Source organism: Theropithecus gelada, chromosome X (genome assembly GCF_003255815.1).
Source record: "Theropithecus gelada isolate Dixy chromosome X, Tgel_1.0, whole genome shotgun sequence".
Lineage (NCBI taxonomy): Eukaryota > Metazoa > Chordata > Mammalia > Primates > Cercopithecidae > Theropithecus > Theropithecus gelada.
Window position 1 is genome coordinate 53,131,856 of NC_037689.1, and position 18,527 is coordinate 53,150,382.

At 35.9% G+C, this 18,527-nt stretch overlaps 1 protein-coding gene across 1 annotated transcript in view; it reads right to left on the reverse strand.

The window, feature by feature from the left end:
- The window catches only part of DMD (dystrophin), a 2,044,437-nt gene that overhangs the window by 49,714 nt on the left and 1,976,196 nt on the right, over positions 1-18,527 (reverse strand). Inside the window, exons 67-73 of the mRNA XM_025371836.1 lie at positions 15,326-15,492; positions 12,959-13,070; positions 11,277-11,413; positions 10,541-10,579; positions 6,101-6,166; positions 4,912-4,977; positions 1,997-2,155 (exon numbers count right to left, since the gene is read on the reverse strand). Coding sequence (XP_025227621.1) covers positions 1,997-2,155; positions 4,912-4,977; positions 6,101-6,166; positions 10,541-10,579; positions 11,277-11,413; positions 12,959-13,070; positions 15,326-15,492 — 746 coding nt within the window. The remainder of the gene's footprint in view (positions 1-1,996; positions 2,156-4,911; positions 4,978-6,100; positions 6,167-10,540; positions 10,580-11,276; positions 11,414-12,958; positions 13,071-15,325; positions 15,493-18,527) is intronic.

An 18,527-nucleotide genomic window follows, 5' to 3' on the forward strand; every position in this document is an offset into this window, starting at 1 on the left:
CAGGGCTCTTGACCAGTGAGCTCAAAAGATATATTACACAATCATATACTTCAAAAACATATTTACTCCTTGGTAACATCAAATTCTGTTTACAGTGTCAGTTCCAACTTTTTATTCCAATTTGACTTTGACCCCTACAAATAATTACAGATTTAACATAAATGGATATTACTGATTATTCTCAATAAAGTGGAAAGAAATGTTTTCTCTACCATGGTCTTCATTGACAAATGATCTTAAAAGTAAGGCCAAAAATAAAGCTATCATTAAAACAACAGCAACAAAAAAAGTTCAGTATTATCTCCTGGATGGTACTCATGTGATGTTCTTGCAGTATTTTCAGGTTTTTACCAAACATTTCCTGAGTATCCATTAAGTATTTAAACCATGCTAAGTACTATGGAGGATATGGGGATGATTAAGATACGGTCCATGCCCCAAAGACACACACTAGCTCATTAAAGAGAGGCACTGGTAATAACTAATAAAAAGGCAAACTGTCAAGGAATTTTCTGAGAAAGGTCCAAAGTGTTCTGGGAATAGAGGCAAAAGACAGATTTCTTCCAACTGCAGGGATCTAGCAGGGCTCCATGGGGAAAGTTATTTTGAGCAATGTGACAGAGGATAGGTGGGATTCCTTTGTCAGATATGGCAGTGGTAGGTTAGAGGTTAGCAGTTAGGCTGAGACTCAAGCTTGAGCTTGACCCCAAAAGTAGATGAGAGCAGGATGTATTCAGAAATACTAGCTACAATAGCATGACCAGAATACAGGGAGAACAAAAGAAGATGGCATCAAAAAAGCAGGTCAAGAGAATATTGTGGAAGGGTTTGAATGCCCCGCTAAAAAGCTTGATTTTTTTCTACATGCAGAAATCCAGTGAAAGGGGGAATGCCATGATGGGTCTTGGTTCTGGCAAGATGTACAAGTAGAGTCAGTATGGAGGATTTATTGGAAGGGTGGGGAAGAGACTAAAGGGAAGCCAACCAGATAAGGAGCTATGGCCATAGGTCAGAGGTGTTAAGAGCTAGAAGGCGGGCAGTGGCAGCAGGAAGCAATGGATGAATGGCTGTTTGCTTTTTCATCTTGAAGTGGCATACTCCCGAGGGCACTGACCTCAGACACACTGTGTTGCCTATGTTAAGAGCTCTTGGTGCCTTGGGCTCAACCAAAGAGATGAAAGTACTTAAGACCCACAAATCTGAGCAACAACTACTTTAAATCCTTGCTTGGTGGCACTTGTCTGAAGAAGGCACATTGTGAGTTAGAAGTGATCATGTGAGAAGACTTTTTAAACCAGGACCTGTGACATAATAAATGTAATACAAAACTAAAAGTCCAATGATTTGCATTATCCTGACACCATACAATACCCCAGAGTTTTACATCTTTGTCCTCCCTGCAGTCATTGTGAGAGTTCTTTAGCCTTTTTCCTCTTCTATAATTTCTGCTATTTTTCTATGAATGTCTTTTACAGGTGATGGCTGACAATTGGAATTGTCTCACTAATCTGCTATGATGGTGAACATAAATAATAATTTCTGCGTTTGATGATGAAAAATAAGACGAAACAATTGGTTTCCCAATATGACCAAGCCAATAGTCCTACTTTCTTAAATGTTTGAGGTAGAATAATACGGCCAAACACATGTAAAAAATCATATAATCATAAAATTAAATAACCTACTGTTTTCTTAAATTCTATTCTCAAATATAAAATCAAAGCCTCGGAGGCACATGCAGCAAGTCAAATACCACCATCAGCATTAGTTCCTTCACACCTAAAATATGAGTTCTTCATCATACTATTGCATTCATTGTCTTCTTTCAGATAACAACAACAACAAAAAAAAAGAGAATCTGCAAATGGAGCTAAACAGATTATTTTAGAAAACAATTAGACATAAAATGACTCTAAGTGAAGATTCCTGGCACTTTTCTATGTGTGCAAGTGTATGCACTCTGCATACCAATGACAAAGCTAGAAAGAAAACTCACCTGTTTTCTTCCTCAAGATCTGCTAGGATTCTCTCTAGCTCCCCTCTTTCCTCACTCTCTAAGGAAATCAAGATCTGGGCAGGACTACGAGGCTGGCTCAGGGGGGAGTCCTGGTTCAAACTTTGGCAGTAATGCTGGATTAACAAATGTTCATCATCTCTGGAAAATAAAATCAAAGGTTTTGGTTTTTTCCCCCCCTTATTTTGCTTTGGGGGTTAGGGACTCAGGAGTGTATTTGAAAATAGAAACATTTATTTGCTCTTAACAATTAATTAGACCTTTTTTCCTGCTTCTAAAGACCTTTTGATACTGTTGAGGTTGTGATCTACCATTCTATTGGTAACAATTCAAAGTGTTTTCTTGCTCAAATTTTCAAATTAAATTGATTGGCCTATTTACATGGATAAATGAAAGGCAGAATTACAGAAATACTGGGACTCTACATCGATGTTAGTCAATAGCTAAAAAAATATTAAAACACATAATAATCGCTGTATAATGCTTTGGCCACCAAGCCTGTCAAGATAATCTGTTCACTAACCCACGCTATTGTTGTACTGAGTAGGAAAAAATACCTTGCAGCTCTAAAAGTAACAGAGGAAATATTTTCTTAAGTGGAAGGCAATGTAACCAAAAAATATTGCTTCAGTAAGTCAGTTTTAACTTATATGAGTCATTGAGGCAGAATGACAACAACAATTAAACTGGAGATAAATGATTGTTTAATTCAGTTATTGTTTAGACAGATAAACAAAAATTGAGGGGAAAAAAGCCATTAAGGTGACTGATTAAAAGAAGACTGAACATCTCATTCCTCAGGGCAGAGTTTTTTCAAATTTAAGTTTTATTTATTTTAAAATTTATACATAATGGTTTTAAGGACTAACCTTGGGGGAAAAGGAGGCAAAAAGGCTTATATTTGGGGAGGCAGCTGCAATCTCTCCTGGAAACTAGGAGCTCTCTAATACACAGGACAAACTTTTTTCTGAATGCATTGCTCCAAGCCCCTGAAAGGCCTGTTTACCTCCAAGTTATAAGAATTTCATTCTGTCCATAATGACAGGCTAAAGCTCTTTGTTTCTGGTTAGATATCATTAAGATGATACACTAATATTCTCCTCTCCATACCCACTTAATTTTCAGTTGAAAAAAAAATCTGAAATTTAGGAAAAAGTCCTCCTCATTTGAATTATTTTTGTCTATCAAGCCAGTTAACTGGTTTAGATGTGAAAAGCTGACTAAAAATAATTATTGGGTATTAAAAACACATTTAAGTGAGGTCAACCAATCCACCAAACCACTTCCCCAAATGTGCCCCTAAAATGCCATGATTTTTTGCCATCCAACATTGAATCAAAACAGATTTTATGTCCTCAGAATAAGCTAAAGCTTATTTTAAAATAAAACAAAAGCAGCTTTACCACCTAATTTATCACACTCATTCCAAATTCTGAAGTTTTATTGCTAGAACTTGCCATGTTTAATTATAACCTAGAGTTGTAACTACACTTTTCTTCCTGTTCTCTTAGGCAGTCAATGAATGACAGCCACTGTTACACAGATACAACTTGAATTAATTTGAATATGCTAGAGCTTCTAATATCAAAATCAGTGAGCCAAAGAAGCACAAGCTATTTACATTTAGTTGATTCTTTGGCCACATATTTTACTGTCGAAGTATCTTATATATTAATACCATTAATACTTTTTCCCATAGCTAAGAAAGATAAGGCATCACAGTTATGGTTGGAGAAAGGCTTGTTTGTTTGTTTGTTTGAAGTAACTAAGTCATATACAAATGACTGAGGGTTGACTTGATTCTTTATTATTAGCTTGATCGTTTATGTACCAGATTAGATTGTTTCTTCTCATGTCTTCAATAACTAGTTACATATACGCCACTTTGATACTATTTCTTTTGGCCTAATCCTTATGAAGGTTCTTTTCTCATCTAAGCATGACTTTGTGCTACCACACCAACTACATATGATAAATTTATCATTCTTCCCTTTGTCTATATTCTCCAAGATGGGTGAGATATCCATACTTTATCAAACTAAAAAGGCATCATAATACTTTGACTAGATTTCTTCTCTTTATGTTATTTATTCAGTTGGCAGATCCTTATTTTTTTCCTTCATATTTGCTTCAATGCCTGCTCTCTGTACCTCAAGCCCTGGTCAGCATTTACTTGGTTCACGGCAATGTTTCCTTATGCCCTGTATTGTGAACACTGCCCTTACTCTACAATGAAGCCTCAGTTTCCCTGCCATAGCTGTGTTCCCTGTTGCTTTTAGCACCACTCTATCTCTGTCCTTAAAGTTTAATAGGGTTGGCTTATCATCCTGCTAACGAACTGTGACCTGAATTTTTACTTCTCCTCTGGAAACCTTTCATAAGATTGCCTCACTCTGTTCATCTTGTGAAGATGCTAAATCACAAAAATCGACTTCTTTGGATTTCTGAAGGAAAACGCCTAACTAACCTATCATATGTGAATAGCTATGTTATACCAAGATCACGTTTCCACTGCCCATGAGTGGAGAAAATAGTGCTTAGCCATCACTTTAAAATTAATATCCTATCCCTTTAAATATCTGGCAGGTTTGGTCAAAGATTAAGCATTACTATAGGTACTTGGGACTCTGCAATTTGTAATCATATGGTATGAAATAAGTTTAAATAAGAATAAGGCAAACTATTTTTGCTACTCTGAATGCTAATAATGCCAGAATTTGGATGAGCTCATTCCATGCCAGGGCATTAAGAATTAAAGGAAAAAAGTAAATGAATGGCTCCTTAAAAGATCAAATGAATATGATGCTAATTCCTATATCCTGTGCTATCCTACCTCTAAATCCCTCAAAGCAATTTCATCGTCAGGAACATTTTGTAAAAAGAGATGGGATACTTACATGCTCTCATTAGGAGAGATGCTATCATTTAGATAAGATCCATTGCTGTTTTCCATTTCTGCTAGCCTGATAAAAAACGTAAAAGCTCATTAAAACTTATGTGACTTCTTATAATCTAATCAAGACCTAATCGAACATTCCTGAAAACTAAAGGATAAATCATGGCAAGAAGAGAAAGGAATCCTTCAAATTAAAGGATGTGTGTGTTGGCTTAACCATTTGAGGCAGTGTGTGGTAGACCACAGCTAGTTAGTAGCACTACATTTATGATATAAATTCTAAGGAAAGTTGTATTTCACTGTTTTTCCCCCTACAGATCGATCTTGCTTTCACTGAGAACAGGTCTTTGTTTTCAGAAGAAAAGCTTCCCTAACAATAAGTGCACTCCCTACCTTACACTACCCCTTGTCTTTTAAGACAATTACTACTTTCCGCTGATGACAGACTTACACAGCTAGCTAATGCTTTTTGCGATTGGTAAACATGTCCAGCAGTTAGAATATTGACAAAGGATGGATGCACAGTAAGCTCTCGAAACATTCTGCCACCAATTTTTACCTTTAAAATCTTCTTCACCTCAGGCAGTTATACAGGTTTTTTGTTTGCATGTTTGTTTACAACTAAAAAAAAAGTTAACCAAACTCTTACGGATTGATTTAACAAGCGTAAGATATTTTAAAATTAGTAATTCAGTTTTTAGGTATAAAAATGATCTCAAACGCAAAGAAGGTGAGACAGAAAGGTCCAAGGATTAGGAAAATTAATTATTCTCTTATTTACAGTATGTCATGTAAAATAAATACACAAATGGAAAGCTGATGCTTTCACATTCTCTACATAATACAGTATCATTTTTTTCATATATGAATGTCTGGTCTAGCAGTTTTCTAAGGAGGTTAGACTACTTGTAAGCCAATTTAGTAAATGTGCTCAGTATAAAAAAAACATAGCAAGGCTACCGGAAATGTTTAAAAGCCAGGGTTAGGGAAGATTATTCTGGACTAATGTTCTTGTTGGTGACCAAAAACAACATGCAGTGGAACGGCATGCACGTTAGGGGGCAAGTTGATTAGTAGGAATCAGACAAGTTTGGGGAAAAAAGAAAAGATTTGTTTAAAATATTATAGGTTAGCTTTCCTTGGTTAGTTATTTCAATCAATATTTGCCTGGCATTCAACTAGTCTCATACCTGCTAGCATAATGTTCAATGCGTGAATGAGTATCATCGTGTGAAAGCTGAGGGGACGAGGCAGGCCTATAAGGCAGAAAATGTGATTAGTCACAGATACCATCCATTAATGGAGAAAAAACCCCACCACACAGTTATGTTATACACATGGCCTAGAATGCTTCTATTCTAATTCTATGGATAATGTATACATTTAGCTGCTCCTATATCTTAAATATTATCAAGTATTTTAAAATCCAGGTTTGTGAGATGATTTCTCATACTTCTGCTTTTATTAAAAGCCATGAAGAGAGGCCAAAAGCTTCTCTGGAAAATTCCCATCATAGAAAAGGTTGGGGGAGACAGTTTCTAGGTAGCATTTTGTCCTCCTACTTTTTAATTTCTCATATTCTATAGTTCTGAAATTGTGTTAGCACTATGTGGTTTAAAAATTTAAATAGTTTACACCTGCACCATTTATAGGCTATCTTCTTATTGAATGAAAGCTGTACATTTGCCTAGATACTTACAATTATTTTAGCTTCAAAGAGGCTACTCTAGTACAAGACTTCTTAAGACTCCATGTATCAAGATGTCTTGATCTATGCAATCTTGTAAAGAAGAAATGTATCTTCCAAGTCAGCAGCAAGACTATACTACTAATTTCTAGCACAAAATAGAATGACCCAGGATTATATTGTGAGGTTTTTAAAAAGAATGACTACATTTCATAGAATGTCATGATATCTGAAATATTTCTTAGGGATACTGTGTGCTAAAACACAGGTGAGAAAATAAGAGGAGATCATCAGCAGGAATAGTCTATATGCTTTTTATATATAAACACCTATCTTTTTTTTATCTCCATAGGCTAGAATTCTGGTAGGGTTAACATTTTTTCATCCTTTCATATCTGATCTATTAATTATCCTTGAAGTTTTTATAGCATCTTTTGGATTAACCTTAGGAAAAAAACCATCTGTTCTGAAAACCAGTTTAGGCTTGTACTTTTTGTTTTAATTGGAATAGCACAAAAGGTCTCTTCCATTTCTCTGCTGACACAGAAAGCCCTTAGGTAAAGGCATAAATCCAAAAGTCAACAATAATGTAATTCAGAGAGGACCCTGGTTTAGCCCAATGTCCAAGTAGCACTGAAGGACTTGGTTGAAACACTAAGGAGAATGTGTTTGTTTCTTCTTACATTAAAAAAGAAAAAGATGTAGTTACCAGTAGCTAAGCTTGCATTAGAAAATGTGCCAGAAATTCCTGTTTCTTAATATACTACAGTAAAATAATTACAACACACTACAGCAAATAACTAGGGAACTGGAATTCTTCCCTGAGAGATCAAGGTCTTATTTATGAAACCAGTGTCATCTAGGTCAAGTGTAATCATAATCAAATTGAAATGAGTTATAAAGACGTTTAAGTTGTCAAGAGGAAACAAAAGGATGACTACTCAATTTAATAAGCAGATCCAAAGATTTCCAATGTGAATCTTCACTATAGTTTTGGAGAGTTAATCTGTTAATCTTCTAGAACCCTGGCATAGCCCATTATTAGAAAAATGCTAAGGTTTGTTTTGAAATCTTCACTGCAGATCAAGATAAATTAATACTTGGATTATTTGTATTAAAATATCTTTTGGAATAGACCAGTCTTTCAATTACATATTTTTCAATAAGCAAAAAGCCTACCATCAGGGAAAATACATTAGTAGTGTTTTCCCTTATAACAGTTGCTACCCTGGAAGTGTATAGAAGAAAGAAAGCCTAAGACCTTGGAGCATAAGTACACCAAGAAAAGAGGCATATAAATCCAAAACACTTTAATACCATTTTATACAGAAAATCTTATACAGAGCTTTAATTCTTAGCCTCCAGGATAATTCCATGTTATTTTTCTTATTAATATCTGTGGCGCCTATCACAGCATGCATAAGCACAAGAACTTATAATAACCAGAAATCTTAAAAAATATACACTAAAAGAGGCACTTATTAAACCAGAAAATGAGCCAAAAGGGAGTGCTGGTCAGAGATGAATCATTTAAAAACCAAGAATTAGTAAAAATACAAAGCCACTTAGTCCACAAAGAAAACTAAGTGCAAAGCCTTCTAAAACACTTCCAAAAGAAGGTAATAATACTGCTCCCCACTTCCCACTTCCTAAATACAAAACCATATACCCAGAAGGATTACTTACTATTAGAGTTAATGACCCACTTGGTCAATTCTATCCCACCCACCACCACCTTATCTTTCGTGAAAACTCTATTAAGTAAAAGTTGACATTCATTTAGGTTTCAATGCAGAATCGCTCAAAGAATATTGTTTGACTGGCTCACTTATCGACAAACAATATAAAGGCCTATGGTAGCTTTAGTTTAAAGTAATATGACAAACACAAGCAAATAAGAGTTTAGTCTAAGGAAAACCAAAAAGTCTGTATCTCTGGAAACTTTCAAATTCTGTGATCCATATCAAATGGATTAAATACTGTAATCATCATAGGATTTGTTAACATTAGATAAAATTCTTGCAAAATAAAACACGTTAGGACCTGGCTCTTATGCCTGAATAGGATGGCTTTGTAATATATTTTATATAGTATTTATAATCCTATGAATAAATACTTTAAATATAATTACTGCTATTAAAGAAAACACAGACTTATACAGAGCTTTAATTCTTAGCCTCCAGGATAATTCCATGTTATTTTTCTTATTAATATCTGCTAGGTTTGTTTTCTTCCTCAAAATTAAAACTTGCCACTATTTCTGAATAATCTAACCAACTCTTCATAAAAAAGACAAATTGGGAGGTGTGTTTTAGTTGTTAGAAAAGATTTTTAAATAAAATATGTTATTAATTTTAAAGTATTTCAGCGTTTAAGAAAGACAAAATCTTCTACTTAAAATAAGTTACTTTAAACTGATTGTCATAATTTTTTTTTCTCATTAGCTTATGTGTAGCTCCTTTTCGCCTTTCAAGGAACTATTAATTACTCTTTATTATTTTGTGCTACTTTTATCTATGTATTCATAACAGCTGTTCTTTAGCATATTTGTCATTTGGATTTCTTACTTGGTTAAACTTATTTCAACATAGAGTAAATCCATTCACTTATCACGATCCAATCAAGCTGAAACTGTAGTGTATCAACTCTTTAAAAGTTTCTTATTTTTGAAAGGTTGTAACTTCTATAACAGACTACCTGGGTTAGAAAAAACAATTTCCAAGAGGCAGAGGACATAACTGAATCTAAATAACTCCCAAAGTTCTTTAAGCACGATGATTAAATAAATCAGAGAATATACTACTTATAGCTACCACATCTCAAAATTAAGGGGCACAATAACGAAGTTTTAAAAAAGAAAGGGAAGCCTTCCACTTCCTTTAGGCCCATAAAGACTGAAAATAAACCTCAATTAATAATTTGCATTTATCACTACAGGGTTTTTATAAAAGGACCTAGTTTAAATTAAATTACACAGTGGAACAATAAAAAAGACTCAATAAAAAGAAATTGAATTCTTACATAAGCTTATCTTCCGAACTGGTCATTTCCCCTTTATACATAATAGAGCCGTCTGATTTTCAATAAATATTTAAATAAAGCATGCTTTGAAATACCAAAAGTTTGTTATAACAACCCTACATAATGTAGTTTTAAAACAGGCACTTCGTTTGCTAATATATAAATCACAGGCCCCAAAAAAGAGTTTTCTAACATTATAAACTCTGAGATAAATCATCTGCTGGTATCTAACCTTAGTATTATTAATACACACCAATAGTAACAACAAAGACTGTAATATACTTTCCTCCTAGAGCAAAGGTATAATTATTTATGAGCTGAATATTTAGTTTGGAGAGGAGAGCAAAGTGAGTTTAGTTCAAAATTTGGAAAGCCTTGTATATAATGATTAGTCAAATAGCATGGCATAACCCGATAAACAGTCCGCACACCTCATTAAAATTATTCAGCCAAACTCAACATCATACTTTAAAACGAATTCTGCTGATTTTTAATAGTTCACTTATAACAGACCCTAAAGATTCTAAAAAGCATCGAATCTCAAGAAGTATGGCTAAAGAATGTTATGACGTAATCAGAAGGTTCTTCCTTGCTTTTCTATGAAGAAATATATAAACATGTCTCCCAGGAATACAGCTAAAACTCCAGTAACTTCTTTGATTATAATTTGAATTCAAGCCAGGATTTCTGCTGGTTTGAATTTCACCTGGTGGAGGAACCGAAAAACCCACTCTGATTCTCCTGATCTGTGTAGATAGTACTTTCAAAGTCTCATCAAGAAAAGAATAAAACAAACTGAAATGAAGGAAAGGGAATTAATATGTCCATAAAACAAAACAAAACAAACAAACAAACAGAACAAAAGAAAACCAAGCGAGCGAATGTGTTGGTGGTAGCAGCACCCTTCAGCAAAAGTACTCACGCAGAATCTACCGGCCAGAAGTTGATCAGAGTAACGGGACTGCAAAACAAAAAATGAGGTGGTGAAGAGAGACACACGCAAACTCAGCTGCAAAAAAAATTTACTGAAAGGTCAAAATAAATAAAATCCAGCCAATTAAGTATGAACCATGGAAAGCAATAGCCAAACCAAGGTGTAAAGTGAATTAAAAGGAAAACAAACAGTTGTGTGACTGCCATCAGAGTTAAGGCGAAAAAGAGGAGCAGGTTTAAAAGAGGTGAAGACATCCCTTTGATCGTGAGAACCATTACTACTTACTGTGAAGTAGTTTTTTCCTGTGATTATATTTTCTCTTGAGTAGAAACAAGTGACTAGATATGACCACACAATGAGATACAAAAAGACACACATTTACTGATTTGTGAGAGAGGAAAATCAAAATGAAATACTGGAATCCCTCATTTGTAAACAGTCCCATATTTCTTATAAGGCTTGTAAGGTAATTAGTGGCTGTATTGTTTTGTGGTTTTTTTTTTTCCCCTGTGAGATAAAGTTTAACTTTTGGAAAAAGAAATTGTCAAGTGAAGTGGGGAAATGGCAACTGGACATCAGCTTAGTTTTCTCTTTTCAGCTAACGTAAATAAAAAGAAAGAAATAGAAGAGACTGTTTGCATTTGGGAGTGAAGGAGGGTGTTCAGCTGAGAGGAGTTCAAATATACATCAAACAAGTGTTTGTTCTGCTTTTGCCACTACTCACGTTTCCATGTTGTCCCCCTCTAAGACAGTCTGCACTGGCAGGTAGCCCATTCGGGGATGCTTCGCAAAATACCTTTTGGTTCGAAATTTGTTTTTTAGTACCTTGGCAAAGTCTCGAACATCTTCTCCTGATGTAGTCTAAAAGGGAGATCATGGTGAGATCAGATTTAGGACAGTATGATTTCAAAACTAATGACCACTCCAGTCTTCTGCCCCATGACACTTGTTTTGTAATTAAGGAGAGTGTTGTGGTCGTGAGCAAAGGCTTTGGAATCAGACAAATGGGGCTCCGAAACCAGGCCTGGCATGTGCTAACTTGGGTGAGTTATTTACTTCTCAGAGGCTCTGATCATCAGTAAAATGGGAGCAATAACACCTCAACACATTGTTATGATAAATAAATGAAGCATACAAGCTTACTAGGCTACTTAATAAGTGGTAGTTTATAGGTCTTAAGGTCAAAAAGGTGATGTTAAATTTTACCACACTTTATGGTATTTTAAAAACTACTTAGTACATAATGATAGCATGCTTCACCCACTAAATTTTGGTCTATTCATGGCATGGTACATTCTCAATCACTGACCATCTCTATAAGAGGAATAAAGGTGAGAAAGGCAAATATCTGGGAGGATCACTCTGATGATGGAAGAGAGAGATGCTCTAAAGCAGAGTTTCTCATACTTTGATGTGTATGGGAACCAGCTGCAGATCTCGCTAAAATGCGGTTTTTGATTTAGAGCATCAGGAGTTGGGGCCTGCAGTTTTGCATTTCTAATAAAGACCCAGGTAATGCCAACAGACATGTGATTGTTGGTCAACAGACCATATCTTGAATAGCAAGCATGTAAAGTTTAGAAAAGAGGAGAATGTAAGAATTAAAGAAAGAGAGGAGAAACACGAAGGGTGGCTCTACAGTAAACAGGGACAGGTTTATTTTAGAGAAAACAAACCTGAGAGGAGCCTGTCTTTAATTCTTATGGAGATTTGTACTCAGGTCTGTCTGGCCACCAAGTCTACGCCCTTGCGATTGCACCAGTGATTTTTCACAGTTCTATTGGCCACTTAACATTTTCCTAAAACAACGTCTTAGGAGATGGCTTCAACTCTTACTTATAGAACCTTGAGCAAATTATTTAACCTCAGGACCTCAGAGTCCTCATCTGGATAGAGGGGATAAAAATTATAGTACTTATTTTACACAGGGTTGTTTAAAAGGTAAATGCCTACCATTTAGTAAGTGTCAGCATATAAAATGGATTTTTAAAATGTTGTTAGTATGTAGGACAGATAATGAACAAGCAACATTGATTAAAAGTGGTAGGTTATGAATTTGGGGGAACCTAGAACCATACCCCATATTCAACATGCCTCATGGCCGTAAGATCGCCCCATACAGCCTCTAAGGCTGTGCAAAATAAATGTGAAAACATCTTCGTTACATTCATGCACACAGAGTGAAAACCCTATTTATTCATCCAACTCATGTTCCATATGTGCCAGGCACTTCCCTAGGCACCAGGGATAGGGTAAATTCTGAAGCCTACAGTTGAGAGCCACTTTAGCTGGGGAACATCTGGGGAAGGGACAAATCACAGCATTACACATGATCTGCAGTACTGTACAAAACTGAAATGTATCCCAGGTGAACTAACTCTCAAGTCAGGCAGGTGTCTAACTTACCGGAGTGCAATATTCCACCATGGGATAGTGCATTTTATGGCCTTTTGCAACTCGACCAGAAAAAAAGCAGCTTTGGCAGATGTCATAATTAAAGTGCTTTAGACTCCTGTACCTGATAAAGAGCAAAAACAAACACATATGTATTTCTTCGAATCAAATTCCCAAAGAACACTCTTTAATAAACCTTCTACCACGTTCTAATTTGAGAAACAGAATGCAATGTTCATTAGTCCCACAAGGTAAGTGATTAACTTCCTACCTCCAGATTTCTCCGGTGCCTCTCCTACAGTATCAAAACATTTTGGCAGAAAGATTATCCTATAAATATATGGAAGGAGGGAAGAAAAACTCAGCTCTTATTTAAACTCCACTAGGAACTCTTTGAGATTAAGTAGGAAGGTATTGGCAAATTTCCAGTCTTTTGAAAACCAAATACTCAAATTTAAAAGAACTTCCAGGAGAGACAGACTGATGCCGTGCATGCCCCTTACCCATCATGGGGACAAAAGTTTTCTGAAGCAATTATTTTCAAAAAAATTGTCAAGATAAAGCAATTTCATAAGACAAAAGAAATGTGAACAAGAACTTGCAATTAAAACAAGTCTCACTTTAATAATGTTTTCTAATTGACTGATATGATTCATCTTCAAACAGTTACTCGAATGACCTCTTTTATCTCTATCTCTTCAGAAATCTCTCACCACATTACCTACAAATGATAACCGAAGCCCCAAGAGAAAATGAAAATTGGATTAGATGGAAGAATTTATAATTTGTAAATACCAGTTGGTACATTTCCTCCATTATCAGAATGTGATATTCTTTGTTTCATACTCTCCTGCCTTTTGCTTTCTCAGATAAGAACCTTAGCCAATTCACATAAACATATTTCTTATGTCACATATGGGGAAGTGGGAAGGAAAGCTATCTTTTTTAGATCCCAACCATCTTTCAAGAGGGGAAAGGAGGAATGAGAAGTGCTGAGTCCTAAAATAATGTAATTTGCTAAGGGCAAAAGAATTGCAGGTGAAAGTGCTCTTTCAGATCCTCCAAAGCATTACTCTTTAGTTTATAAAAATTTCCCCTGTATACAAAAGCCCACTAGCTAAGGAAGCAGAGAAAAGATAGCTTAGAAATCTAAAGCAGTCACTTATGGCTTCCCTTCCCCACTCCCCACCCCATGGCATCATTTTTACCTGCCACGAAACCGGGAAGGAAAGAAGGTATCTTGCAAGCACTGCCTACTCACTGTTGTCTATCTAGGCTTCAGAAACCTCTAAAAGTTTTGTAAAACCTCTTTGTAAACAGCATGACTATGCAAGGATAAACACCAAAAGTTAAAAAGCACTATGAATAAAAAGCATGCAATAGTACAAGGTAGTTATTAGAAAATAAAGTAACAAAACCAGTTCACACATAACTGGAAAAGAGTGTTTACTTAGCTGCTAAGTGGATTCTGCACAGGCATAGACCATATAGCTAGTTTACAACTTTGTGGCTTATTCATCACTATGGAAACCTTCATGTTGATTCACACATTTAAGGACATCACAGTTTCAGAATTAGGATTTAGGATTACTGTTAAGTGAGATTAATTCATTAAAAAAAAATCTGGTCTCCCCAAACAGGTCAACAGGGCTAAAGATTTAGTTAGCCTTGTTTTCCATGATATTTTAAGAATATCAGAATAACCTGCTATGTTTCCTATGTCTTTCACTTATAAATATATAAGGACTGGTTGTTTTTTAGCTGCTTTGTGAATCTTCCATTTACTTGCATACTTTTTATTCCTTTAGAAGTTCATTGGGATAATATACAAAGAATGTAATCAGATTCACAGATAAAGAAGTAAGTTCTCAGATGCTGAAAACAATTCTCGTTACTTAAGGGAGAAAAAAAAAATGGTGCAAAGTGAATGAGAGACTGAGCTACTATTATGGTTCCTCCCAGAATAGAATCATCTCTCAGTTTTATAACTGATGCTTGGGAAGTTTCTATAAACAGAAAAGACCGTGAAAAAGGAAAGATGGTAAAAATGTTTTGGTTCCAGGAAGGAGGAGGTACAGTTCATCTGTAATACCTCCGTGAAGACACGTGCTTTGTCCTGCTCAACCAAAAATGTGGTTCTGAAGAGCTGAAGAGTGAAGGTGGAAAGGGACACCAGCCTAATAAGTGAGATCCACCAAAATAACCTAGCCATCAGGAGGGTGACAGGAATGATCGATGTTCCAGCCCAATCACCTTCTCTCCCACTTTGGAGAGGGACGAACTAACAGCAACTGGCACAGGAGATAAAAGATCAAGTCATAAAAAGGTGAAAAATGATGAGAAAAAAATGACTTTTTTTTTTGTTGTTGTTCCTAATACCTGAATCCAATGATTGGACACTCCTTGCAGATGTTACATTTGGCCTGATGCTTGGCAGTTTCTGCAGCAGCCACTCTGTGCAGGACGGGCAGCCACACCATGGACTGGGGTTCCAGTCTCATCCAGTCTAGGAAGAGGGCCGCTTCAATCTCTGGCTTATTATTAGCCTGCAAAGACAGGAGGGAGAGAGGAGGAGGACAAAAGGATGAAAGAAAAGAAGGCAAGATGGCAAAGGAGTTGTATATCAGTTCAATTAATAAGTTAAACAAAAAAGAAAGGAAGAACAATGGTTGCAAAGCTAGGCTGGCTTTTCACAGCTTGTTTCTGCAAATGCTCCCTAATATCCAAAGCGCTACCTACTCCTAAGGCTTTGGTAAACTGCCATTACTCTTTGTGGCTACTAGATGACAACAAAAGAAAATAAAACCAACAAATGAGAAAGGTAAAGCAAACTACACACCTGAGCGAGACTATGTTTAATTCTAATTTTTGAACTGATACATAAAAGTTAGCCAGAAGTGAAATGCAGGTGTTTACTGATAAAATTTCAAAGGAGGGGGACAATTGATTTTTTTCTAGATAATCTATTTCTCATAGAATCATAATGAGGGGCTTTAAAATTCATCTGGTTCCCAAGCCTCATCTAATAGACAAACTGATTTTGTAGATCAGAAAAGTCGCTTTTCAAAGGCCATACAACTAGCAGCAGAGTTGATAATAGAATCCAAACCTCCTGGCTTAGTGCTGTTTTCATGATGCCCTGATGATTCTGTCTGCCTATTTCTCTCTCTCTTTCAAAGTCTAAATGTAAGAAATACCATTCATCCCATAGAGGACAATGATCTCAACAATCTCAAAATACCATCATTTGATTTATATGTTACTATATTCATGAATTTTAATTATACCTTATTTTTTCCAACCCTATAGGATTGTTTTAATTTTTTATATTGTTAGATAGATTGACCTATATATTGACTACTTTTTTGCTCTTCATTGCTTTCTTTCATCTCCAATCTTCCATCTGGGATTAGTTCTGCCTGAAATATGTCCCTTAGAATTTCCTTTAGCTGTTGGTGGTGCATTTCTCAAGCTTTGATTGTCTGAAAATACTTTTTTTTTTAAAATCCATATTCCTGATAGTTATCTTCATTAAATATATATTTTTTTGAGAATGAGTCTAGCTCTATTGTCCAGGCTGGAGTGCAGTGGCACGATCTTGACTCACTGCAATCTCTGCCTCCTAGGTTCAAGCGATTCTCATGCCTCAGCCTCCCAAGTAGCTGGGACTATGGGCGCACATCACCACACCCGGCTACTTTTTGTATTTTTAGTAGAGATGGGGTTTCACCATGTTGACCAGGCAGGTCTTGAACTCCTGACTTAAAATGATCTGCCTGCCTTGGCCTCCCAAAGTGCTGGGATAATAGGCATGAGCCACCGTGCCTGGCCCAAGTATAAAGTTTTTGATGGAAAGGTTTTTGGGTCTTGTTTTTATTTTGTTTTTGAATACTGAAATATTACCCCACTTTCATGTATCTCTGTTGCTGTTGAGAAGTCAATAGTAAAGATGACTGTTGCTCCTTTAAAGATAATCTATCCTTTTCCTATCTTGTGCTGTGTTTCTAGGATTTGATTTAGACTGCTTAGGATTCACTGGACTCCTTAAACATGTGATTTAGAGTCTTTAATCAGCTCTGGAATCTTCTCATTCTCTCAACAAATAGTGCCTCTTCTCCATTCCCTCTCTATTCTACTTTCAGAACTCTGTTAGATAAATGTTAGACTTCTTCAATCTATATTTCTCTGAACAGGCCTTCCCTAGTTCCCCCCGTCTGCCCCACATCTTTTTAAAACATCCTTATTTGCTTCATTCTTTCTAATTCCTTCTGCCTTACTGTCTGGGTATCCATTTCTCTTGCCAGTCTGCTGTAAACCCATAAAGGTTTAAATTTTGATTACTGTACTTTTGATATCTAGAAATACTACTTGGTCATTTTTAAGGTAACTTCTCAAGTTTGTGGTTCCCTGCAGATATTTTTCAATGTTTTTTTTTTTCTAACTGTATAAACATAATTTTAAAAAATAATCTAATAATTCTGGAATATGATGTTATTGTAGGTCTGCTTCTACGGTTTGCTATTTCTTCTGGTTCTCATTCACCTTGATTTCTTTCTTTTTCCACCTTGATTTCTTGTGTGCTAAATGTTTTTTACTACGTACTAAATTGACCTTACAAATATTTTCTAGAGATAAATAAAAGTTTGAGCCTAGAATAAAAGTGCTTTCTCCAGAGATGATTTTCATTTGCTTTTGCCAAGAACCAAGAAACACTACTTATTCCACAGCCAATTTCAGTTGAATATATGACATGGGGATACTTAGTATCACACAAGTAATGGGTATTTAAGCTGCAAACCCAAGTTGCTTCTCTTGTAATGTGGTTTGCTGATAAAGGACATATCCACATTTCAGATAGAAAGGCAAGAGGGTTTAAACTGACAGGTCATTTGGCTTATAACACCGATCACCTCAACAGTACTCCAGTCATTACCCCTAATTCTAAATTTAGCAACACTATAATAAACTGTTTAACTTTGGATTTCCTAGCTGCAAAATCATATCAGTTCAAACTTCTGATCAAATGCTACTGTTTCCCAAAGACCTAGAATCAACCTAAATGCCCACCAGTGGTAGACTGGATAAAGAAAATGTGGTACCTGTACACCCTGGAATACTATGGAGCCAGAAAAAGAATGAGAACATGTTCTTTGCAGGAACATGGATGGCGCTGGAGGCCATTATCCTTAGCAAACTAATGCAGGAACAGAAAACCAAGTATTATATGTTTTCCCTTATAAGTGGGAATTAAATGATGAGAACACATGGGCAGATAGAGGGGAAAAACACACACTGTGGCTTATCAGAGGATGGAGGGTGGGAGGAGGGAGAGGATCAGGAAAATAACTAATGGGTACTTGGCTTGGGTGACAAAATAATCTGTACAACAAACCCCCATGACACAAGTTTACCTCATAAGAAACCTAGACATGTACCCCTGAACTTAAAAGTTAAATTTTAAAAAGTTGTTGCTGAGCACTTTTCTCTGTGTAGAGTTCCATTGCAGAGGTACTTTGTGGGGAAAAGAACGTTTATAAAGAATTATGGAATCTAAAGATGAAAAAGATCATACAGGTCAATT